This window comes from Haliotis rubra, unplaced genomic scaffold (genome assembly GCF_003918875.1).
Source record: "Haliotis rubra isolate DU_JTF1 unplaced genomic scaffold, ASM391887v1 Scf1126, whole genome shotgun sequence".
Taxonomy (NCBI): Eukaryota; Metazoa; Mollusca; class Gastropoda; order Lepetellida; family Haliotidae; genus Haliotis; species Haliotis rubra.
Genome location: NW_025765033.1, coordinates 7,078 through 33,850, shown reverse-complemented (window position 1 = coordinate 33,850; position 26,773 = coordinate 7,078). Strand labels below are relative to the sequence as shown.

Genomic DNA, 26,773 nt, shown 5'->3' with positions numbered 1-26,773 from the left:
TGAATGACATGAGCCGCTCAGTGACATGAGCGTGCTTTTCCTAAATGACTCACTCATAAGATAAATACATACATTATTCCACAATATTCAAAAGGTTTATTTCCTTCTGTTTCTGTTGAACTGTAGTTTCATAACCTGGATCCACCCATGGTGTAGTGGATACAGCCTGTCTTGAAACCGACAGGGTCGTGGATCCCAGTCGTCGCTAGAAGTGAGAGTGAGTTTAGGTTTATGCCGCACTCAGCAATATTCCAGCTATATGGCTGCGGTCTGTAAATAATCGAGTCTGGACCAGACAATCCAGTGATCAACAGCATGAGCATCGACCTGCGCAACTGGGAACCGATGACAGGTGTCAACCAAGCCTGCGAGCCTGACCACCCGATCCCGTTAGTCGCCTCGTATATACAAGCATGGGTTACTGAAGGTTCATTCTAACCCGGACCTTCACATGTTATTATCCATAGGAATGTTTTTGGATATGCTCCATTACAAAGACTTCAATAGAGGTCCAGCAACCTTCAACACTTAACTAATGACAGCCACACTCTTTGACAGCAATTGCTTTTTTCTGTGCATAAGATATTGTTTTATTACCAAAGAAAATTTGCAACAGCAACAACTCTTGAACAGCAGATGTACTCTGCAAAAAAGCGTAATAAATATTCGTTCCGAGTGTCTAGACATAATGGCGTTTCATTCAATGTTCACCACTATTTATACACAACAGTCTTGCTCACAGGATACCTACCCACTGAATGAACATAGCAAACAGTCAGTGTTGTTTATACTTTGGGTACATACACAAGGGGATCTTCTCCAGGAAAAAATTCTGGTTCTGAGCCTCAGCTTATTTTCTGCACGTGGAGACATGTCCAACACCAGATATCCATATGGCCGTCTCATAACATCTGTGTATATCCACGAGAACTTCTGCACCTCCAGGAAATAACGGTCTTCCAAGTGTCATCATCTGTGAGGTATTGTGCACATTCTTGAATCAGACCAGGTACCAAGTGTTCAATGCAATGGTTCTGGCAGATTTGCCTTAACCATACAAATTCTGACTCATAAATATAACACTAAGGCATCGATGTGTAAACAACAGTTCCATGTCTTTAGAGCTTAACACTTGATGCAAGAGATCATCCAGTATGATGAGTCCATGTTGTCCATCAGAGGAAAACTGTTCAATTTCTGCTTCTGTTGGTGATCCCTGTTGGAACACGATGTTCAGGCCCTGACTAAATAATATGGCCCCAACAAGTTCACAGATGACTCTCATCTCAAAAACCATATAGTAATGTATCCAAGTTATGCTGAATGACATGTTTTGTGAATACCATTCTATAAGTTTTGGGTTCTTTTGTTATGTATTTTGGCTGAATATTTATCTCTGGTAATTTTGGAAAGGTTGGTAATGTCCATAGATTGATTTCTATTGCGATAAAGCACCATATCTTTGATCAATTGCGAGTTGGTATAATTCAGTGTGAATCCTCTCAGTTTACATGTCTCTTTGCCGGATATTGTGCCCCATGCCATGTAGTCGTCATGTAAATCTCTTAAATTTTGACCTCTCCATTGATCACCAAAACGAATCCTATACACTCTTTCCACAGGTGCATGCTCAGCAAAGTCCTCCAAAGACTTGATAAATGGAGGACACTGGTGAAGTACGAATTTCTTCTTCAATGGCTTTTCGTTCTCTAAAAGAAGAAAATATAATTAAAAGATATTAATTAACATTATATCATTATTAATTAATTTACTTTATTTATTTTCTTACTAGTTACACTACCTATGTATGTTTCTCTGTATTATTATTAATTATTTAATACAGCAAGTGAGTTGTATAAAAGTGAAACTGTTGCCGTTTATGTCAGAACTGTATACGGTTTGGTCAAAAGCGGTTTGCAGTGTTTCCGTTTACCGGTATATACCAGACTTTGACAAGTAAAAAGTTAAAATATCCAGTAATTTCAAAGGCTGTCAGTCACTGTGTCTGGAATATTTTAAAGTCAATTCTCAAATTACCTCTGTCAATTCTATTTCTCCTTGAAAAAGGTTACCTTTCCACAATGACATCGAAGTATTGTTAAATAAAATATAGCAGTTTTGAAAAACACCAGGCTAAAAATAGTGGCATTGATGCATTGCGATATCCTCTACATTTCTGATGGATAAAATCTACAAATGTAAATCGATAACGATATGACAATACAGACGACAATTTCATGAATATTTCCCTGTGTTGATGTTTTTCTTTACATTTCTTTAAATTTGGCCATATGTATTACTTTGTGTACAGAATAGGCGCCCGATATATTTATAAGCATGACCTATATATATAAGATATAAGAAAGGTGTGTCAGTAAATCGAAACAAAATGGCGGCCCGGCTCGGTTTCGTTCTGACAAACGCTTCCATTGCTTTGACCGTTGAATAAACTGCACAATTTATACTCAGTTGGCACCCGATAAAGTATCACAAACCTGATGATTTTATTCCCATTTAAAGCTTTCAATAATTTTGCCGTCCATTCTTGGACGAAGTCAGGACAAATGCCCGGAAGTAAACAAATCTCAGGCTACAGACCCGAATCGAATAGTAGAGCGAGTCTCTGATTGGATAATATAGTTGCACGTTAAAAGAGGTGGGAATAATAGAAGACGCTATCCAATCAGAGACTCGCTCTACTATTCGGTGCGGGTCTGTAGCCTGAGATTTGTTTACTTCCGGGCATATGTCCTGACTTCATCCGAGAATGGACGGCAAAATTATTGAAAGCTTTAAATGGGAATAAAATCATCAGGTTTGTGATACGCAAGGTACTTTACAGGGTTTCAGATTGTCATCGGCCTTCGGTCATAGTCCGATAACATTTTCAAATGACCGACTACTTTCTTATTAATTAGGACACTCGGGCCGATCGATAATTTCGATGTTATTTTCACATATGGACCTAATAAATTACGAACATTGTCATTTACAAATTCATCAAAAACTAACCACGAAATCTTGATCATGTTTCCGCAGCGTGTACGTGTTTACGCATCCATTTTTATCACAATAAGCTGCCAAATGTACATGTATTGGATTGCGCGATTGGCTATTTTAAGCATTGGCCAATCAGAGATGGGGTTTCCCGACCCACCCGCAATTGTATGTAACTGCTGGCATGATTGGCTCTTCTTGGCCAATCAGATTAATGCTTCGTAGCTTCGCGGAATCCCCAACATTCCATTGCTGATCGTTGATTGCAGAACGATGCCACCTAAAAAACGAATGAAATTGAAAGGGCAAACCACTCTATCGTTTGGCGCAAGATCTGTATCTGATCAGCCTGATGAAACAGACATACCAGAGCCTATTAACGGAGAGGAAGTAGAAAAACCCCAGAAACGAGCCTTCCAAGACCGATGGTTAAAGTTGTACCCTTGGCTTGCATACGAAGATGGGCGGGGCATGTCATGCACATCGTGTATGAGTGCCGGGAGACGAAACACATTCACTGATGGATGTACAAATTACAGGACCAGTTCTCTGAATGACCATATGAAAACCAGTGATCACCAGGCGTCTCTAATTGCCCCACAACTCCAAACACAGTTCCAGGAAGCTAAGAAAAAATGTCACAGTGACCAGGAAAAAGGGGCTGTCATTGGATTGAAAGCAGCTTACTGGCTCACTAAAGAAGGCATACCTCTGTTAAAATTCAAGTCTCTCATTGAATTTTTGCAGGAATTAAAGGTTCCAGACATTGGCTATTTGATGGCTTCTGATGGAATTAATTACACATCATCATATGTAGCAACTGAGTTTCTTGAAGCCATATCTGACACCATTGACCAACAAGTAACTACCTCTCTTCAGAAGTCCCCAGCTGTATCTGTTTTAGCAGATGAAAGTACAGATATCTGTGTCGAAAAACGCCTCTGCATTTACATGCAATTATTGGATCCAATCACAATGATGCCGTCGACAAGATTTTTGACAAATATTCACTTACAAGAGGGAACAGGCAGGGCTATTGCTTACACCATTTGGCTCGAATTGGAAAAGAGGGGAATAGACAGTGGAAAAGTGATGGGGCTAGCCCCAGAGGGTGCCGCGGTCATGACCGGTTGTGGTAGAGGGGTCAACGGCATGATGACTGACTGACTGAGTTTGGTTTTACGCCGCTTTTAGCAATATTCTAGCAACATCATGGCGGGGGACACCAGAAATGGGCTTCACACATTGTACCCATGTGGGGATTCGAACCTGGATCTTCGGCGCGACGAGCCAACGCTTTAACCACTAGACTACCCCACCGCCTCCAACGGCATGATGAAAAGGATCAACCTACATATGATCAACATCCACTGTGTAGCACACCGACTTGCTCTCTGTACCAGCCAAGCAGCTGAGAAGCTTCCAGCCCTGAAGGATTATCAAGAAGTGGTCACCTCCATTTATTACTACTTCAAATACTCCCCAAACAAGATCTCGCGGATATCAGAAGTTCAGAAAATTCTTGATTCCCCTCAGCTCCGGTACAAGGAGGTTCACAGCATTAGATGGCTCAGCTTTTATAATGCGCTTGAAACAGTGTATAGAACGCTAGAAACATTATTGGCTTATCTCACTAATGTCAGTCTTAGTGATGCCAAAGCCATTGGTTTGAAAAAGAAGGTAATTATAATTTATTCTCCATTTTTTAAACTTATCGAAGATAATTCATGTCAGTTTACTTTTGTCTGAAAATGATAAGTAGCATTGTATTTTATTATCCTTTTCGTGTCTGTTTCTTTTGATTTGATTTAATTTGATTTGATTTGATTTGATTTGATTTGATTTGATTTGATTTGATTATTGTGATTTGATTTGATTTGATTATTTTGATTTGATTTGATTATTTGGATTTGATTAAATTCAATTTCACTTGATTTGATTTCTTTACTTTTACAGCTGCAGTTTGATTCTGTTTGCATTTGATGGATAAACCATTCGACTGACTGACTGAATTTGGTTTTACGCCGCTTTTAGCAATATTCCAGCAAGATCACGGCGGGGGACACCAGAAATGGGCTTCACACATTGTGCCCATGTGGGGATTCGAACCCGGGTCTTCGGCGTGACGAGCCAACGCTTTAACCATTAGGCTACCCCACCGCCCCATAAACCATTCGAGAGACAAAGGACTTGTATTGAATATTCAATTGAGTTCTCAATAACACTAAGTAAGTGACAAATTAAATCAAGCTTATTTTCTTAAAATATTCAAAGATTCTCTACAAGTGGTTAAACATACAGTGCACTTTGCATTGGAATCATTTTCAGGTACGTAATTATGTATTATGTTTCATTTAAGTTAAATTTTGACCAAAAATGTTTTTAGTAATTTTTTATTTAAATGTTTTATTTTTGTTTCAGATTGCATCTGCAAAGTTCATCAGTTTGACTTACTGCCTCATGGACATTATTCCAGTTGTTGGAAAACTGAACCTGTTCTTCCAAAAAGAAAATGTTGATGTGGCTCTTGTAAAGGTAAATAAATATTATAGATAATCTTATACTTTACACCAACTTCAAAAGCTATACTATCCTGAGCTCGTAAAGCTATCAATATCACCTGAAATTACCATGGCATCATACACAATTTAAGAGTGAATGAATTTTAGATTAAAGCTCATTCTAATGCAATTCTTGTTTTCATGGAAATTGACATTGTAACATCATTTCGTTAACTTTTTGAACTTTTAAAGATGATTTGAACATTGTAATCAATGATAATGATCACCAAACTGTTTAAGGTGAACCTTGATGAGTGTCTGAGGACCCTGGAGTCCCTGAAGACGGAACCAGGCGTGCACGAGCTCCTGCTGGATGACCATCTGGACATGGACCAGAAGAAGTACAAGGAGAACACTGTTGCTTGTTGTCCAAAGAGAGATGTTCAGTCAGCAAAGGAAAAGTTCCTGGACAACTTGATTGCCAACATTTCTCAAAGGTTTGTATGTTACTCAAGGCCTTGAAATTGGATAAGTTTAGATTTTTGATGAAACTTAAACATGAAATTTATTAACTGAGTGTGATATAATTATTTATACCATTTGAATATGTTGATCATTCCTTCATATAGTATTACCTGTAGTTTGAATTTCATACTCTGATTTCTAGGTTTCCAGATACTGACATCTTGACAGCATTTGGAATATTGGGTATGAGACCAATCAGTTTCCTGTCTGAGACTGAGCTGGAGAAATGGGGGTGTGAGCAACTGGAGTGTCTCATTGGTCACTTTGGATATCCTCAGACTCACAAGTGGACTGACCAAGGCAATGAGGAAGAGACCACAAGCCAGCCTGTGATAGAGCCAGAAGCCACCAGGATTGAGTGGAAGCAGCTGAAACCTAGGGTCCTAGCTCAGATGTATCCATGGGATAACACAGTTAATCTGTTGTCACTTGTGAATGAGTTCAACAAGGAGGAGTTCCCCAACATCCTCAAGTTGGCCCAGCTGTCCCTAGTGTGCCCAGTACACACTGCTGGATGTGAGCAGGGTTTCAGCGCACAGAACAGTGTGCTGACACCACTCAGACTGACTGACTGAGTTTGGATTTACGTCGCTTTTAGCAATATTCCAGCAACATCACGGCGGGGGACACCAGAAATGGGCTTCACACATTGTACCCATGTGGGGATTCGAACCCGGATTTTCGGCGTGACGAGCCACCGCTTTAACCACTAGGCTACCCCACCGCCCCGACACCACTCAAAATCGTCTAACCTGTGAGACACAGGACAAGCTCTTGCGAGTAAAGATTGAAGGGGCTGATTTGTGCAAATTTGACTTTTCAGGTGCACTGACGTGTTGGAGGAAAAGGAGCAGACTGCTCTTCACTATGCAGAAATGACTCCATACCAATTTTTCTTCTGAAACCAGGAAGTTTTGACTGTTTAAAGTTTAAAGTTTGCAAGTCTGAGTTTGATTGAGTGTTAATTATTGTACTTTCATAGTTGGATGAAAAGAAGCAAGCTATGACATGTTCACTTTTAAGGGTCTGTTTGAAACAACTGAATATTAAAAAATAACAACACTTCTGTTTTGTTCAGTGTTTATTCACAGAGGAGTGATTGATGTTCATTTATCTGTTTATAAGTCATAAATCTTTGAAAAAAGCTTAAAGTTTGCTGTATATCTAGAATCCAAGTTGCAACATTAAATGTCATTAACAATTTAGTCATATGATGGCATTGGGGTTAAAAAAATGTCAAAAGAGCTTTAGGTCAATGGCCTATAGCCAGACACCCACTCAGGACATTTGTCCTACTGATTTTTATAGGTTTCAAAATCACCGCTTTACAGAGGTCAACTGAGTATAAATTGTGCAGTTTATTAAACGGTCAAAGCGATGGAAGCGTTTGTCAGAACAAAACCGAGCCGAGCCGAACCGCCATTTTGTTTCGATTTACTGACACACCTTTCTCATATCTTATATATATATAGGTTATGCTTATTAATATATTAGAGTCGGGCGCATATGGTCACGGTGTACAGGTAAAACAGTTTTCATTGTTTGATCAGATTGAAATGTTTATTTATACCACACAGGTTGGTAGTTTCATAAAACAGTGATTGTATTTATCTTAAAGTATTAAATGAATTGATGATTGTGATTTTAAAGTCATTAATTTATTAATTTCTGTAATAAACAAAATGAAAATTAATCTCATCGTCAGTGTCTTTTATTCCTGTTCTCATGTTCATGTTCTCATTTGTCATAGTTCATATTCATGGATACACTTCTCAAAATATTCTTGACCGACGAATGAAACGATTGACTGTAAAAACATTTAAAAAAACAATAATAGGTACTTTTTACATATCTCAGAATCTGAGAATTACAGCCAATAAAATATTAAACAAAGGAAAATAAATAAAATATTTTTACTTTAACAGCTAAAATACTATCAGAAATTTACCTCAAATCTTAGAAAGAAACTTTACATTAATCTACACGTAGCCTCATAAAAATATACACAAATTTACTCGATGAAAATGCACGAAGTGCGCGAAAACTGAATACATTTAACCAAAACATTACAATAAAACTTAAATAATTTACATAATAGAAATATTTTAACCTTTAACATTACTCAAACACAGAGGTCACTTATATATTAACAATGGAAATATACACATACCATTTTGTTAGGCCCATATTCCCAACTTTCAAATCTCACCAAAACAAACATGTCTTCAATGATGAAACACGGCAAACTGAAAAGAACTTAGAGTAACCTCCCCTGATTCTAGAAATCTCAGAGAAATTGAATGAAGGGCTAATAAAATCGTATTTTTCGCAAAATTGCATCTAAATATATTTTGTCAAAGTGAATTTTGACTCAGTGATCCGTTTTACCATAATTAACTACATACAATAATTATTTTCGTATTAACAAACTTGATTATATTATTGAAATGTTGTGAGCACTGTTACAAAAACAGTAATTATATTAATTGTGTTTAAACTTCAATGACAAAGTCAACATCTATATTTGTAAATGAAACGACGTGAATTTTTCACTCTGTACATATTTTATATTCCTTTTGTATTCATTACGTATTATCAAAACATATACTCCGTTGGTCGGGTGGTTGGTCGCGCAATGTACAACAGAAATACAAATTGTCATGAGCGTGGCGGTTCTAGGCGGGGCCCGCCAAGATATTGAAACCGTGTAAAGATTAGTACCAATAAGGAAGGTTAAGGGTTCGTCAGAAAATGCAAGTCTTCCGATTCCCTTTTCGCTAATTCACATATGTTTATCTCCGACAGAGAAGTTGTAGTCTATATGCTTGTTGTGCCAGCAATAATGGAGAGATGTACTTCGGGATTAAAGACATCTGCGTGAAGCTGAAATACAGAGGACATAATTTCTTGACGGGGACCATTTCTTGTCATGGACACTGGACTTACTGGCGGCTAAAAACAAACGACAAAACAAACGGAAGCAGATCCTGCTTTGAAGGCCGTTGTCATGGTTCCCGTCGGTGATAAAAAGAAGTGCATGTTTACTGGCTCCTCGTGGAACAGCGTATTACCTACAAACTTCTTTGTGTTGTCTTCCAGTCTCTGTCCGGTCAGGCTCCTCCCTCGATATCTGATCTGATTAAAGCCTACACACTGGCAAGAACTCGACGTTCCCGAACAAAAGCCCTGCTCCAAGTTCCCATGGTAAAAACATCCCGCTATGGGGAGAAAACATTTGCATATTCAGCCACAAAAGCTTGGAACTCTCTGCCCAAGTACCTGAAAGACTGTGAATCATTGTCATCGTTGAAGACAAAACTCAAAACCTTCCTGTACATACTTGCCTTCTCTGTGTAACTACTGTCACCTCCTCACAAACATGTGCGCCGTCAGTATGTATTGTGCATGGATTTAGCGCCTTACAAGTGGACTATTATTATTACTATTATTATGTTGTGTTTGTTTGGACCCCGAGTATTAACTGGAAAACTGGTGAATGTAGGTAGTTGCTGGCAATGTCCATTCATCTGACGTGGGGACCGTCTGGTGGTGTGTAGGTCGTGGTGTACGTTTAATTGCTGCGGAAAAACAAGCTGCGCACTTCGCCTCGGGTTTCCACTACGCTAAATCAGCATCACGTGCTCCATGAGCGAGTTGCGTATGTAATCATCTGAAGAGATAGAGTCACGTGACCAGTGTGACTGGATGAAATAGTGTAAGATGCTTATGCCTAATGCTTTCAGCATACTGTGCTCGGAAAAATGGCAGGCTAAGTTAGCGGGAATTTGTGTTTTTATTGTAGTTTAAAGGCGAGACTGTACCCATGTGTACATGCCTACTACGTGGAATGGTTGTTGACAGCCTGGAGGATTTAAAAATAATAAATTATAACGCTACTATAGAAGTCTATGGGACTTCTTTCTGTTCAACGAGGTGACATGGTGAACTTATCGCTAAGGGTTTACTATACTCATTCACTCACTCACTCACTGATTTTGGACATTTACGCACGTATGTGCATAGAGCATTGCGATTTCCCTGTCTAAATTTAAAGCGTAGACCAGACCAGGTCAAACTGGCAGTACTTGTAGGTCTGATCTATGTTCTTATCTAAACGCCATTTGGTTTTCTTGATCAGATATTGTAGCCCATACCTAACCTCGAAGTAAAGGGCACCAATCCTGTCCAAGTATCATACAAGGCACTTATTATAATGTCTATTACCTGGATTGAAAATGAGCATTAGGCGAGGAGGAAATCCCCTCTGCCAGTCTCAGAACGTGTATAAACATCCACAGAACAAGGGGGCGGTTAAACAGCTACACTGAGCAATGGGAGACTACTCTCGATTATTCCCGTGTGCATGTAACGTATAGCAAGTGAAGCCATCGTAAAATAGCCAGTCATCCGACATCAGGTTTGTAGCCATGGCTACACACGAGTACAGACTTCGTGATTTCCATCACAAAAAAAGTGTAATACACTCATCTGGGTGACAGCAACACATCGGGATAGAGCAAATGACCCTTCATTATTAGGGCTCCTTTGCCTTTAGGCAGGAGACCTATTGTAATCGTTAATGTTTTTATTATTATTATTATTTATTCTTCCGCCGTATTTTGTACCAGAGCTACAGAGAGCACCGCTGGACAGAATGCCTTGAAAAAAATCACCCAGATGCCCACCGAGGTGTACATATCGCGCTTTAAAATCTGTAGGCTGTAGGCCCAATAGCAAAGGGCAGATAATTCAAAATTAATTCAAAAATTTCAAACGCAAATGCAAATATCTCCAAAACTAATGCTCCAATGTTTGCCAAAGTTCTGGAGCAGATGCGCAATCAAAATGCCTACAATTTCGCCTGGACGGCTCAAGTCGCTAAAATGCACCGTTTGGACGCTATTTGGGATTGAAGTTTTTGGTGATGTTTTTCAGCAAAATCCTGACTGCATACCTCCCAAAATGTGCTGCACTAAAACTACAAGGGCTACGGCTTTCAAACGTTGCATACTTTGTGTCTATGCATGTTTCTACACAGTAGCATCGTCAAATGTGCCTATGTTTATATGATGGCCGCCATATTGGACGCTACTTTTCGGCAAAAAGTTGTCTTCAAAAACTTTCACGGGCTTCTTTGCCATTTTGTGCCAAACCAAACTTAGCACATACAACACTTTAAACGCTTGTTCTGAAGTGGCCTTTGGTTGTTGAACATTTTCTGTTCTTGGTCCTATGTCAAAAGTCACGTGATGCGGCGGCCATATTGGATTGAAGATGTTTATCGGAAATGTGCAGATTTTGTAGGGTAGGCATTTTTCGCAAGCCATAACTCTGAATGTATGAACTGCAGAACGCTGTAAATGTGCAGATGTACAACATATACCTCAAATATTAATGCCCATAAGCTATGTTGCGATATCTTGATTAGCTACGGATATCTAGATGTTTGCTTCTGTTGTTTATTTTGTACTAAAATGTATTTTCAAAAATCGCAGCATCATTACTTTCGCAACTATGCAGCTAGAATCTGGCAGTGCGTAGTAACTAAGTGTGTTGAACATTTTTGTTCTTGGGTGCATGTCAAAATGTGTATTGCTTGGCGGCCATATTGGATTTCGTCAGATTCTGATGATACTACATTCTAAACAGCATAGCTGCTCAAGTTCTGCACAGAAGGCAGTAAAACTTGGCAGGTATGCATCAACAGAAGATGCTTAACATTTCGTGTTCTTACATGCATATCAAAAGTTTGATCGTTTGTCGGCCATATGGCATTGAAAATTGCACAAATGCAGGGGAAAAGGGAAAAAACTGTTTGAGACGTGCCCCAAATGAAAGAAAAATTACCAAACAAACTCACCCACAACTCCAGGCTGAACACGCTAAATATGACGCAAACAGACTTTCAACAACGTACCAGTCATCATAAATAATACTTACATTCAAAAACCCAAAGTTTGGGCAGATTTAACGAAATAGGGACTTCTTTATATCACCGACGGCCCAGGGATACATTGCCGAATGTATCATAAGTTTCATCGACATTTACAGCACGAGCACGGCAGATTACCCGTGCAAAACATGCGACAGTCTGAAGGAAAGTGCAGGGACGATATCTGCTATAAAGAGACTACCACTGCAAAGCGTGGTCCACGTGCAGATATGGGGAGATGATGTCGATTTCAGTTGACAATGACGAGAGCTAGCGCTGCACAAAATTAAACTACACTGCAGTGGAGGTCTTTAGGCAGTTTTTAAAGATTGTCAGTGATTGAACGTTCCGGGTCAGGGTAAAAGTTCTAGCTGTGGTCTAAGGGGGGTAACTCTGGTCTAGCTGAAGTAAGCGCTAGTAAAATCGGCTCCTGAAGTATTTCTCATTACTGACAATGATACGATCCATATCAGCTATAACCTTTACTGCTTTCGACATCAGGTACCAAATGTTTAGAAATGATCCAAGCCAAGGAGCCGTCAATGTTGCCTGCAACTTTAATCTTCATTTGTAATTAGTTTACTCTTATAGCAACTCCAAGATATTTCAAAAATAGGCTTGCTTCGGCTGCCTCTCCTGCTGTGTTGCTGTCACCTAGCTAAGAATTGGAATTGATCCAATGAAGGAAGGAAAACAGACTCATGTGTATACCATTCATTAATATTTATTTACATATAATCAAGAAATAGAATGGCAAGTGCTGAAAGAAAGTATCCAAATCGGGGCCAAAAGAGAAGATCAATTCTCTTATTAGTAAGAGAAATAAACTTAGAAATGTCAGTCAAAGGTAAGCCAAAATATACTTGATCGAAAGGGTGTGTCCTGAAATAAGCCAAAGGGTGTAGCCAAAAGAGACCCAAAATGGGAAATGGTATACCAGACGAGCACCAAAACACATAATCTCACAAAAACCCACTTACACACGAACATACATGCAAAACTCATCATCACGCATTCGCCCTCACACTAAATAGCCCATGAAAACACACTCCTTCCCACCCGCCCACCCCTCTCTCTCTCTCTCTCTTTCTCTCTCTCTCACACACATCGTCTCTCACACTCTCACACATACACCCAATCACACATCAGTAACACGCCCTGTCACATGAAAAACACTATCTCTCTCATCTGCATTCAAATGCACATGCAAATCGCATACTCTCACATGCACACTCAATCACACAACATGCACTCTTGCACACATACACAGATACATCGAATCACACATACACGTCTACCCTTATGCACACATACACGCGCACACACACTTACACACATACATACACACACACGCACACTGGATGAGGAATCTACGAGAATACTCTCCTAAAGAAGGCAGCCACTCTCCTCAGCGCCTTCCTAACGGGGTGAATATCCTCCACGAAGCTGTCGTCGTCCTCATCCTCATAGACCCAGTAGTCACTGTCGTCGTCACTTGGGACAGGGTAATAGTCGACATAGGTGATGGTGACTGGGGCAGGGAGCGTCTCGCCGTGGTCAGGGCGGGCCCAGAACGGGGTGAAAACACTCAGGGGGGTCGGGAGAGGGGCTCGGGGACGAAGCCAGGGGACGCTACATCGGTGAGTGGGGAGGGTGGGAGAAAGGAGGGTTAATGGGTGAGGTTGATAGGAGGTTTTTAACGAAACAGTGTTAGAGAATGTCTGAGTGCATAGCCCCTGGTCACACACGCTGTGAGATATACTATCCAACGACAAGCATGCTGATAGATTGTTAGAAAGAAATGTTAATGTGTAAATGGGAGAGGGTACCCGGGGACAGACTTTCAGCACACCATAACAGAGTAAGTAACATATCACGTCACGGGTATGCATGAGACGACTTCGACAAGGACAAAAAGAAGCAAGCTTTTCGGACCAGTCTGAAGGTCATGTCGAGAAAATACATACACAGTCGGATTCCTCATCCAGCGACGGCCATAGACTAGCAGCAGGAGTGACGTGATACCGTATCATGTCTTCCCGTGCTGAAAATAACACAAACAACCCATTTATAGACACACCAAATACATGTACAGTGGAACCAAAATGTTTTTGAGGCCGATGAAACGATAGCAAGAAAATAGAGAGTCTTTTGGGACAAGTATAGGCCTCGAAAATGCGTTAGAGGAATTCATCTGGGCATTTAATCATTGTTTTGATATACAATCCATCTATTAGTAATGCTACTATACTCCGCATAGTTGAAAAGAAATGTTTAAAGAAACAATATACCAAATCCACGTCTTAAATATACTAAAAACATCTATTGTCATGTAACAACATCCGCCATAGTACATAAATACCGACAGCTCTCAATTTACTTGTAGAAAGACATTAGAAAGATCAACATTTCTAAATTTCCCCAAAATTGCAAATGGCGGCCAGTAGCATCCACACCGTTACTGTCAAACTATGGCCGATTTCAGTACTAATGTACGCTCTTAACACTTTAAAATACAATGAATGTCTGCTTAAATACCTTGAATATGCAGCCTTGTAAACATCTTGTCAGTAGCAGAACTCGGAACGATGCTGTAGTCAACGAAATGCAGAGCGATAGGTAGTAAGAGCAATGGCGATTCTGTTAAAAACAGAGGGGACCGTTGGCAACGACAACGGTAACTACATAGAGACGAAGTCAGAACGAGGCGTCATCGAATGTTTTCGGCAACGTCAAACAGCCGGCCATGGCTGCATGTCATGGGGCCAAATACCTGGCGACTTTAAGGTTTTAAATCAATGCCTATATGTTCAAACACCGGACATACCGTAGTTCACGAAAACGCCGTACCTGTTAGATGTTGAAAACACACTATTAACTCTCTGAAACCGTGTAAAGATTAGTGCTAATAAGGAGAAGGTTAAGGATTCGTTTTCAGTCAGAAAAGTGCAAGTCTTCCGATTCCCTTTTCGCTAATTCACATATGTTTATCTCCGACAGAGAAGTTGTAGTCTATATGCTTGTTGTGCCAGCAATAATGGATAGATGTACTTCGGGATTAAAGACATCTGCGTGAAGCTGAAATACAGAGGACATAATTTCTTGACGGGGACCATTTCTTGTCATGGACACTGGACTTACTGACGGCTGAAATCAAACGCCAGAACAAAAGGAAGCAGATCCTGCTTTGAAGGCCGTTGTCATGGTTCCCGTCGGTGATAAAAAGAAGTGCATGTTGTGTTTGTTTGAACAACGAGTATTAACTGGCAAACTGGTGAATGTAGGTAGTTGCTGACAATGTCCATTCATCTGACGTGGGGACTGTCTGGTGGTGTGTAGGGCGTGGTGTACGTTTAAGGATGCCGGTAGCGGCACTAATTGCTGCGGAAAGACAAGCGGCGCACTTCGCCTCGGACACAGGCCTCAGAGCACAGTTACCCCCCTTAAGTTTTACCATGACCCGGAAGGAAAATATGAGAATATAGTGCCTTGTTTAAATGGGCTGTTCTGTTTGTGCTAATTTTTTCAGGGTGACTTGTGATAGCTTAAATGAAAGGTAAGACATTGTACTTTATTGCAATGTTTTTGGGTCCCCAATCTACACATGATATTGACACCAGCCTTCCTTGATTTGACCCCAAGTTCAAGGCTGTCTAGTGTGTTTCGGCTCGTAACTTCCCGTGACCATTGTTTACAGTGGATACAGCAAAATTGACATGGTCGATCCAGGCCCATATTTTGCCGGTTAAGTGACAAGTGGAAGGTTGGTCAGCATGCAACAGGAGAACAGCCTACGACCGATATTAATTATGGTGCACTGGCATGTCACTGTAGATAGCAAAGAAGGAAAATAATTGTGGTCTGAGGCCTGCCTGGCTGATAAACGCGCTAATAAGCTGACAAGGGTAGTCTCCCCTTGTGCATAGGCCGCGAGCAAGCTGGACAAGAGACTGGTCCATCCGTTCCCAAATACACAGTAAATTAAAGCTAATTAACCTGCTCGCGCGATTAGATAGCGGTGCGTCTAGTTATAAGACATAGTGTAACCTGCATTGCTCGTAATGATCGACCTGTTGTGACAGTCAGCACGGGTTGTCCGTGCATGGAGTTGGTCAGTGAACCTGATCTACCTCACTCACTCACACGCTGATATTGTGTATTGTAGCCCATATTTGACCTCGAAGTAAAGGGCACCAATCCTGTCCAAGTATCATACAAGGCACTTATTATTATGTCTATTACCTGGATTGAAAATGAGCATTAGGCGAGGAGGAAATCCCCTCTGCCAGTCTCAGAACGTGTATAAACATCCACAGAACAAGGGAGCGGTTAAACAGCTACACTGAGCAATGGGAGACTACTCTCGATTATTCCCGTGTGCATGTAACGTATAGCAAGTGAAGCCATCGTAAAATATCCAGTCATCCGACATCAGGTTTGTAGCCATGGCTACACACGAGTACAGACTTCGTGATTTCCATCACAAAAAACGTGTAATACACTCATCTGGGTGACAGCAACACAGCGGGATAGAGCAAATGACCCTTCATTATCTTCATTTGTAATTAGTTTACTCTTATAGCAACTCCAGATATTTCAAAAATAGGCTTGCTTCGGCTGCCTCTCCTGCTGTGTTGCTGTCACCTAGCTAAGAATTGGAATTGATCCAATGAAGGAAGGAAAACAGACTCATGTGTATACCATTCATTAATATTTATTTACATATAATCAAGAAATAGAATGGCAAGTGCTGAAAGAAAGTATCCAAATCGGGGCCAAAGAAGATCAATTCTCTTATTAGTAAGAGAAATAAACTTAGAAATGTCAGTCAAAAGGTAAGCCAAAATATACTTGATCGAAGGGTGTGTCCTGAAATAAGCCAAAAGGGTGTAGCCAAAGAGACCCAAAATGGGAAATGGTATACCAGACGAGCACCAAAACACATAATCTCACAAAAACCACTTACACACGAACATACATGCAAAACTCATCATCACGCATTCGCCCTCACACTAAATAGCCCATGAAAACACACTCCCTTCCCACCCGCCCACCCCTCTCTCTCTCTCTCTCTCTCTCTCACACACATCGTCTCTCACACACTCACACATACACCCAATCACACATCAGTAACACGCCCTGTCACATGAAAAACACTATCTCTCTTATCTGCATTCAAATGCACATGCAAATCGCATACTCTCACATGCACACTCAATCACACAACATGCACTCTTGCACACATACACAGATACATCGAATCACACATACACGTCTACCCTTATGCACACATACACGCGCGCACACACACTTACACACATACACATACACACACGCACACTGGATGAGGAATCTACGAGAATACTCTCCTAAAGAAGGCAGCCACTCTCCTCAGCGCCTTCCTAACGGGGTGAATATCCTCCACGAAGCTGTCGTCGTCCTCATCCTCATAGACCCAGTAGTCACTGTCGTCGTCACTTGGGACAGGGTAATAGTCGACATAGGTGATGGTGACTGGGGCAGGGAGCGTCTCGCCGTGGTCAGGGCGGGCCCAGAACGGGGTGAAAACACTCAGGGGGTCGGAAGAGGGGCTCGGGGACGAAGCCAGGGGACGCTACATCGGTGAGTGGGGAGGGTGGGAGAAAGGAGGGTTAATGGGTGAGGTTGATAGGAGGTTTTTTAACGAAACAGTGTTAGAGAATGTCTGAGTGCATAGCCCCTGGTCACACACGCTGTGAGATATACTATCCAACGACAAGCATGCTGATAGATTGTTAGAAAGAAATGTTAATGTGTAAATGGGAGAGGGTACCCGGGGACAGACTTTCAGCACACCATAACAGAGTAAGTAACATATCACGTCGCGGGTATGCATGAGACGACTTCGACAAGGAGAAAAGAAGCAAGCTTTCGGACCAGTCTGAAGGTCATGTCGAGAAAATACATACACAGTCGGATTCCTCATCCAGCGACGGCCATAGACTAGCAGCAGGAGTGACGTGATACCGTATCATGTCTTCCCGTGCTGAAAATAACACAAACAACCCATTTATAGACACACCAAATACATGTACAGTGGAACCAAAATGTTTTTGAGGCCGTTGAAACGATAGCAAGAAAATAGAGAGTCTTTGGGGACAAGCATAGGCCTCGAAAATGCGTTAGAGGAATTCATCTGGGCATTTAATCATTGTTTTGATATACAATCCATCTATTAGTAATGCTACTATACTCCGCATAGTTGAAAAGAAATGTTTAAAGAAACAATATACCAAATCCACGTCTTAAATATACTAAAAACATCTATTGTCATGTAACAACATCCGCCATAGTACATAAATACCGACAGCTCTCAATTTACTTGTAGAAAGACATTAGAAAGATCAACATTTCTAAATTTCCCCAAAATTGCAAATGGCGGCCAGTAGCATCCACACCGTTACTGTCAAACTATGGCCGATTTCAGTACTAATGTACGCTCTTAACACTTTAAAATACAATGAATGTCTGCTTAAATACCTTGAATATGCAGCCTTGTAAACATCTTGTCAGTAGCAGAACTCGGAACGATGCTGTAGTCAACGAAATGCAGAGCGATAGGTAGTAAGAGCAATGGCGATTCTGTTAAAAAACAGAGGGACCGTTGGCAACGACAACGGTAACTACATAGAGACGAAGTCAGAACGAGGCGTCATCGAATGTTTTCGGCAACGTCAAACAGCCGGCCATGGCTGCATGTCATGGGGCCAAATACCACTGGCGACTTTAAGGTTTTAAATCAATGCCTATATGTTCAAACACCGGACATACCGTAGTTCACGAAAACGCCGTACCTGTTAGATGTTGAAAACACACTATTAACTCTCTGAAACCGTGTAAAGATTAGTGCTAATAAGGAGAAGGTTAAGGATTCGTTTTCAGTCAGAAAAGTGCAAGTCTTCCGATTCCCTTTTCGCTAATTCACTTATGTTTATCTCCGACAGAGAAGTTGTAGTCTATATGCTTGTTGTGCCAGCAATAATGGATAGATGTACTTCGGGATTAAAGACATCTGCGTGAAGCTGAAATACAGAGGACATAATTTCTTGACGGGGACCATTTCTTGTCATGGACACTGGACTTACTGACGGCTGAAATCAAACGCCAGAACAAAAGGAAGCAGATCCTGCTTTGAAGGCCGTTGTCATGGTTCCCGTCGGTGATAAAAAGAAGTGCATGTTGTGTTTGTTTGAACAACGAGTATTAACTGGCAAACTGGTGAATGTAGGTAGTTGCTGACAATGTCCATTCATCTGACGTGGGGACTGTCTGGTGGTGTGTAGGGCGTGGTGTACGTTTAAGGATGCCGGTAGCGGCACTAATTGCTGCGGAAAGACAAGCGGCGCACTTCGCCTCGGACACAGGCCTCAGACCACAGTTACCCCCCTTAAGTTTTACCATGACCCGGAAGGAAAATATGAGAATATAGTGCCTTGTTTAAATGGGCTGTTCTGTTTGTGCTAATTTTTTCAGGGTGACTTGTGATAGCTTAAATGAAAGGTAAGACATTGTACTTTATTGCAAAATTTTTTGGGTCCACAATCTACACATGGTATTGACACCAGCCTTCCTTGATTTGACCCCAAGTTCAAGGCTGTCTAGTGTGTTTCGGCTCGTAACTTCCCGTGACCATTGTTTACAGTGGATACAGCAAAATTGACATGGTCGATCCAGGCCCATATTTTGCCGGTTAAATGACAAGTGGAAGGTTGGTCAGCATGCAACAGGAGAACAGCCTACGACCGATATTAATTATGGTGCACTGGCATGTCACTGTAGATAGCAAAGAAGGAAAATAATTGTGGTCTGAGGCCTGCCTGGCTGATAAACGCGCGCTAATAAGCTGACAAGGGTAGTCTCCCTTGTGCATAGGGCCGCGAGCAAGCTGGACAAGAGACTGGTCCATCCGTTCCCTCCAAATACACAGTAAATTAAAGCTAATTAACCTGCTCGCGCGATTAGATAGCGGTGCGTCTAGTTATAAGACATAGTGTAACCTGCATTGCTCGTAATGATCGACCTGTTGTGACAGTCAGCACGGGTTGTCCGTGCATGGAGTTGGTCAGTGAACCTGATCTACCTCACTCACTCACATCGCTGATATTGTGTATTGTAGCCCATATTTGACCTCGAAGTAAAGGGCACCAATCCTGTCCAAGTATCATACAAGGCACTTATTATTATGTCTATTACCTGGATTGAAAATGAGCATTAGGCGAGGAGGAAATCCCCTCTGCCAGTCTCAGAACGTGTATAAACATCCACAGAACAAGGGGCGGTTAAACAGCTACACTGAGCAATGGGGAGACTACTCTCGATTATTCCCGTGTGCATGTAACGTATAGCAAGTGAAGCCATCGTAAAATATCCAGTCATCCGACATCAGGTTTGTAGCCATGGCTACACACGAGTACAGACTTCGTGATTTCCATCACAAAAAACGTGTAATACACTCATCTGGGTGACAGCAACACAGCGGGATAGAGCAAATGACCCTTCATTATCTTCATTTGTAATTAGTTTACTCTTATAGCAACTCCAAGATATTTCAAAAATAGGCTTGCTTCGGCTGCCTCTCCTGCTGTGTTGCTGTCACCTAGCTAAGAATTGGAATTGATCCAATCAAGGAAGGAAAACAGACTCATGTGTATACCATTCATTAATATTTATTTACATATAATCAAGAAATAGAATGGCAAGTGCTGAGGGAAGATCAATTCTCTTATTAGAAGAGAAATAAACTTAGAAATGTCAGTCAAAAGGTAAGCCAAAATATACTTGATCGAAAGGGTGTGTCCTGAAATAAGCCAAAAGGGTGTAGCCAAAAGAGACCAAAAATGGGAAATGGTATACCAGACGAGCACCAAAACACATCATCTCACACAAAACACTTACACACGAACATACATGCAAAACTCATCATCACGCATTCACAATCACACTAAATGGCCCATGAAAACATATTCTCTCTAACCCCCCTCTCTCTCTCTCTCACACACATCCTCTCACACATACACCCAATCACACATCTATAACACGCTCTGTCACATGAAAAACACTATCTCTCTCATCTGCATTCAAATGCACATGCAAATCGCATACACTCACATGCACACCCAATCACACAACATGCACTCTTGCACAAATACATCGAATCACACATACACGTTTACACCTATGCACACACGCGCGCGCGCGCGCACACATGCACACTCTGGATGAGGAATCTACGAGAATACTCTCCTAAAGAAGGCAGCCACTCTCCAGCTGTCGTCGTCCTCATCCTCATAGACCCAGTAGTCACTGTCGTCGTCACTTGGGACAGGGTAATAGTCGACATAGGTGATGGTGACTGGGGCAGGGAGCGTCTCGCCGTGGTCAGGGCGGGCCCAGAACGGGGTGAAAACACTCAGGGGCTCGGAAGAGGGGCTCGGGGACGAAGCCAGGGGACGCTACATCGGTGAGTGGGGAGGGTGGGAGAAAGGAGGGTTAATGGGTGAGGTTGATAGGAGGTTTTTAACGAAACAGTGTTAGAGAATGTCTGAGTGCATAGCCCCTGGTCACACACGCTGTGAGATATACTATCCAACGACAAGCATGCTGATAGATTGTTAGAAAGAAATGTTAATGTGTAAATGGGAGAGGGTACCCGGGGACAGACTTTCAGCACACCATAACAGAGTAAGTAACATATCACGTCGCGGGTATGCATGAGACGACTTCGACAAGGACAAAAGAAGCCCAGAACGGGGTGAAAACACTCAGGGGGTCGGGAGAGGGGCTCGGGGACGAAGCCAGGGGACGCTACATCGGTGAGTGGGGAGGGTGGGAGAAAGGAGGGTTAATGGGTGAGGTTGAAAGGAGGTTTTTAACGAAACAGTATCAGGGAATGTCTGAGTACATAGCCCCGGTCACACACGCTATGAGATATAGTATCCTATTCTCGAAAGTGTCCCAGCTAAGACAGATCCTAACTAGTTAGGACAGAAGTTAGGACATCCTAACTTTAAGATAAGACCCATTCTCGAAACGATCCTATCCCTGTCCTAACTTGGATAGCGAGCTCTTCAGTCGGTGAGATAGAAAAGCGAAGGGATTTCCCATATGACGTCACAGCTTTTTGGGAAATCCCCGAGCAGACGTGAAAATGTCAAGCTCAAGCGAGATGGCGACCGCAGAAAAGAAAGCGAGAAAAGTCAACTGGACTCGGAACGAGATGTATTGTTTAGTTGATGAGGTGGAGAACCATAAGTCTAATTTATTTAGCTCATTTTCATCACTTGTGACCAACAGCAAGAAGCAACAGATTTGGAAGTACATATCAAACAGGTGAATCTAATTATTCAATTTATTGATCGCGATCAGCTCGTAAATGTAAACAATGCAATGTCAAAGTAGGACTCATTGGCTCTGTTGGTCATTTTAGTCAAAATTATTGTTTTCACAGGCATGTACATATTGCAATTTCTCCTCTCGAAAAATAATCCAAAATAACTTTATCTGATTATATTTTTAGCAATCCCACAGAAATGGCTAATGTTATTGATCACAATATTTTGATGAGTGAATTTCAGAAAGACATTAGATATTTTATCATGAGCTCTGAGTACTGATATGATTTTATTCAATCTATTCTTTTGATAATAAATTATACTGTTTAACAGTATATTACATGCTACTAAAGTTTTCATAACTGATAAGAAAAGATTAGAATGTCTGCAGTGAAGTACACATTGAATGTTGAAATCCTATTGTATTTTTTTCTCAGAGTCAGTGCTTGCGGGTCCTCTATCCGCTCATCAGAGGATGTGAAAAAAAATGGACCACTCTAAAGTAAGATTTTGTATATAATAACACATTTCCCCTTCATGTATACACATTAACAGTGTCTTTGATACTGGGGTGCATACAAGTAATCCTTAACAGCATAAAAGCTTCAAATATATACTGAAAATAGAACCAGAATTGTACTTAAAAGTGAAAAAAAAGGGTGGCACATTATTGAATGTGGCGGCCATTTTGAAATCCAAGATGGCCGCCAATGGGGTGATGGGAAAAATTGGAAACATTGTTTTTTACATCAAGTGTAGTGAGTGGTTTAAGAAAATGTATACTGTTGCTAATCTCCAATTTCTTTGAACGAAAATACATAATACAATGGACAATATTATAAGGATGCCTTCAATACTGGGGCTTTAACTTTGACAAACAAGCTGAAACAAAGAACTAACTTCCAAAAGGATAATTTTATTTATTAAAATAACATCTTTGTGAGAACCTTAAAATCTACTAAAATTGAAAATGTACATATTTACTTTTACAATAATTCAGTTTCAGGCTGATAATTTTCTTCAAAGAAATGAATTTATCAAGGTCAGTGTTATTTGAATCTAAATGATCTTAAAGATGGAAATAATTTGATATAATGTACTTTAATCTGTAACAGGAGTGACTCAAGGAGGAAAGCCACTAGCCTAAAGAAGGCTATATTCCAGACAGGCGGAGGGCCATCACCATCTCCACTGAGTGACTTTGAGTATAAGGTATATTGCATAAATCTATATTTGTATGAGGAAACTTAAGTAATGAAATTATAAAATTATGAATTTAAAACTTGTTTATTACTGGATGTTGTTGATATGAGAATGTATAAATCAATGATATTTTCAGTATCATGGTACAGTCACTTTTTGTACTGTATACCTGCACATGTCTCAAGTTAAATTTTGCATTGTCACACCTGTAACAATGTGTCTATGTATAATCAAATTTATGCTTTTGTTTAATTACTGAAAAGTTCATTTAATTTTTACAGGTGGTGTCCCTCATTCCATCAGTACAAATCAATGGTTGCACAGGGGTTGGATAGTGAAGACTTGTCAGGTATTCATCCGTTATCATAAAACACTTATGATATACAAGTGATCACCAAGTAATGTGTGAAATTAATGTTTTGTATAAGTGACAGTATGGGGGGCCTATAGCATAAATTGCATAATGATAAGTTGTCCCCTAAAATATTTGCAAACCAGGAACTTACCTCTTTGTCTAAGTGTCATGTGTACTTTTTTAATATTCCAAATAAATTTATATATTTTGTTAAAGAATATACTTGCAAAGGTATTCTGACATATAAAACATTAATTTCCAGCCTTCTCAGGATTGGGTAGTGTGTTGTGTGATGCAGCTGTTCCCTCGACTTCAACTAGCAGCAACAATTTGAATGTCCACTCTGCCCGGACATCACCTATCCTCCTGTCCTGCACTCTACCTCGACAAGCAGCACCACCAACACCGCATGATCCACCAGCATCGTTCCAATTGTCACCAGTCATAGGTAATAATATCACATCAAAGCAAATCATGATAATTATAGATTTATCTCGTTTAGATTTGGTGTGCAAAATTAGACAATATACCTCAGACTAATATATGATGATATTTGGTGTTTTCAGTGTGATATCACTTACTACGTCACTCAATGAGAGATCAGTGATATTACAATGAAAATAAATAGAAAATATGTCCATTCTTGACAAATACAATGTTTATCAGTCTATAAATACTTAACATTTTAATAAATTCCAAGATTTAACTTCCAGATTTCCAAGTTCCAGTTCAATACTATTTTCTTATAGTAATGGAAGAATTATGTATACGTACTGCATTTATAATTTGATGCAGTCAAAAAAACAATTTAATGTTATTACATTCAAATTCTGCAATATATCCTTGAAACAATTATATTGTGAATTTTCTTTGTAGTTTCAAGACCTGGGAGTAAGAAACAAAAGACAAAAGTTCATACACATGGTAATTATTAACCTTTGTAATGTCAATGAGTAATATTTCGTAATGATTGTATGATAAGTTTTTTCAAAGATGAAATTGTCTCATATGTTAACAATGTGATATACCAGTTCAACTTTACACAAGGTACAATGCAATCAATGAGTATTGCAAGTAAGTTCCTTTATAGTAAAAAATACAAAAAGAAAAACAAAACAATGTTTGTATCTGAAATTGTTGAAATTTATTGTGGATATGACATGATTGTTGTTTGTTTTTTAGAAGATAGTGCAGCCCAGGCAGCTGAAGTGGTGCAGCTTGAGAGGGAGAAGGTGGCCATCATGCGGGAACGCTTGCAGATCGACAGAGAGCGCCTGCAAGTTGAAAAAGAAATACTCAATGAATTGCGGCTGATGAGAAAACAGGCAGATCAGAATGTAACTCCCATGTGCATCTCGCCGATCATCACATTTGACTCTTGAATGTATATACAATACTTTGCTATTAAGAAATTCTTACAATGAAGTGAACTTAATCCATATTGTCATATGTTGGGGATGTGAGTAGTTCAAGCTTGTTCGAGTTGTCCTGTTAAATTATCAAGTACCATTGGTTGTTAATAATTTGTATGAAATCATTTGTTGTTACAGAAAAATATGTACCTTAACTGCAGGCTAGAACTTTAGGAAAATATTATTAATACACTAAGAAAGAGTAATCCTAAATAAAACATATGTTACATAACAAATATCATTATCAAAATTTCATGGCTTAAATCTTAGAAAGAGAAATGTACATGATAACAATAATAGTTTATGTCATTATTGTCATGAAGGCAATGTCAAGGATGAGTGTCATGAACTTTTCATTTGTAAAAGTTTTAATTTTCTTAGAAACAGATACCTCCCTATGTTCACAACTTTGTACAAAGATGATCAACTAATGGAAAACTTATTAAACTCAAGAAATATCAATCTAATATTATTTTTGCAAATAGAAGTTCATTTATGTATATATATTTCTATTTTAACTATACTGTACAGTGTAAAACATCTACAAGTGTACTGTAATAGGTCATATGGGCTAAAATACTGAATAAAACTTCCATGTGTCTGCTGATATAATGGTTTTGTGAAAATGAATCTATTTATTGTACCACCACTTGCACAGGAGTTGGTATACATGTCCCTAAAATTGTTTTTCACTCAATCCGTCCCATTGTTTATGCCATGCATATCTCAAACATCAACTGTTATTTTACTGAATATTTTACTGAAACATTCCACAGATGGTTCAGTGGTGTCTTTTGATGACATTTATCATCTAAGTCCTATTTTCCTTATCTGCAGAATAATGTTATGATTGATTACTAGATATAATTTTACGTTGCTCCAATAATTCATGATATTGGCAATTGACAAACTTGCAATGTATGTGAGGTACAAATGTATTTTGATTATTCATATGGTGAACTTGTTATGGCATTGAATTCTCTTATCATATTCTGAAATATATCCTTGAAATTAATTAAGAAGATTGAAAAATGTATATATTTTGACATTTTAATGATACTAAATTTACTTAAATAAAATGTTTGGATGAAATTGGTTATGAAATTTACACATTCATTTGATGTACATATGAAGTTGAAGTTTGTGCCTTTGGATAACCCAGAAATTTGAAAAAATGAACCAATTTAATGATGCTTTGCAATGTTCCTATTTACAAATACAACAAGTCCTTATCAAAATACCAGTGTACATTCATAACATAAGATGTATGTACTTAGTGTATTTTCCATTGTTAAATTTATTAAAAGATTATATTTTTATCAAAAAATTGGTTATTTATTTCTCTTCATGCCGACATCTACAAGGAAAACAAATGAACTGTTGTAAAAACTTACCATATATGTTAGTTGAAAGTGCTTTCTATCAAGCGTTTCCTTGTCTGGTGTCCATCTCTAAGTGGACCGTCATATGGCTGGTCA

At 39.8% G+C, this 26,773-nt stretch overlaps 3 protein-coding genes and 1 long non-coding RNA gene across 6 annotated transcripts; all 4 read left to right on the top strand.

Moving 5' to 3' along the window:
• Positions 1-4,198: 4,198 nt before the first annotated feature.
• On the top strand, positions 4,199-4,996 carry LOC124290620 (zinc finger protein 862-like). Its single transcript, XM_046727390.1, has 2 exons — positions 4,199-4,677; positions 4,954-4,996. Exons 1-2 carry the CDS (start codon positions 4,330-4,332, stop codon positions 4,978-4,980), a joined length of 375 nt encoding a protein of 124 aa, XP_046583346.1. The 5' UTR covers positions 4,199-4,329; the 3' UTR covers positions 4,981-4,996.
• A 166-nt stretch (positions 4,997-5,162) lies between these two features.
• LOC124290610 lies at positions 5,163-6,614 on the top strand. Its single transcript, XM_046727379.1, has 4 exons — positions 5,163-5,225; positions 5,419-5,532; positions 5,799-5,995; positions 6,166-6,614. Exons 2-4 carry the CDS (start codon positions 5,458-5,460, stop codon positions 6,596-6,598), a joined length of 705 nt encoding a protein of 234 aa, XP_046583335.1. The 5' UTR covers positions 5,163-5,225; positions 5,419-5,457; the 3' UTR covers positions 6,599-6,614.
• On the top strand, positions 5,345-23,840 carry LOC124290629. Of its 3 annotated transcripts, XR_006901990.1 has the most exons (5): positions 5,345-5,355; positions 8,481-8,484; positions 22,288-22,323; positions 22,763-22,827; positions 23,441-23,600. It is a non-coding gene; the product is annotated as an uncharacterized LOC124290629 (long non-coding RNA). The 3 variants fall into 3 exon arrangements; XR_006901991.1 differs by lacking the exon at positions 22,288-22,323; XR_006901989.1 differs by lacking the exons at positions 5,345-5,355; positions 8,481-8,484; positions 22,288-22,323 and adding an exon at positions 23,810-23,840 and having other exon boundaries at positions 22,501-22,827; positions 23,441-23,537.
• LOC124290661 lies at positions 23,841-25,284 on the top strand. The gene is made up of 4 exons (XM_046727453.1): positions 23,841-23,877; positions 24,182-24,331; positions 24,760-24,807; positions 25,066-25,284. The coding sequence occupies exons 1-4, from the start codon at positions 23,841-23,843 to the stop codon at positions 25,263-25,265; spliced, it is 435 nt and encodes a 144-aa protein (XP_046583409.1). The 3' UTR covers positions 25,266-25,284.
• Positions 25,285-26,773: the final 1,489 nt, after the last annotated feature.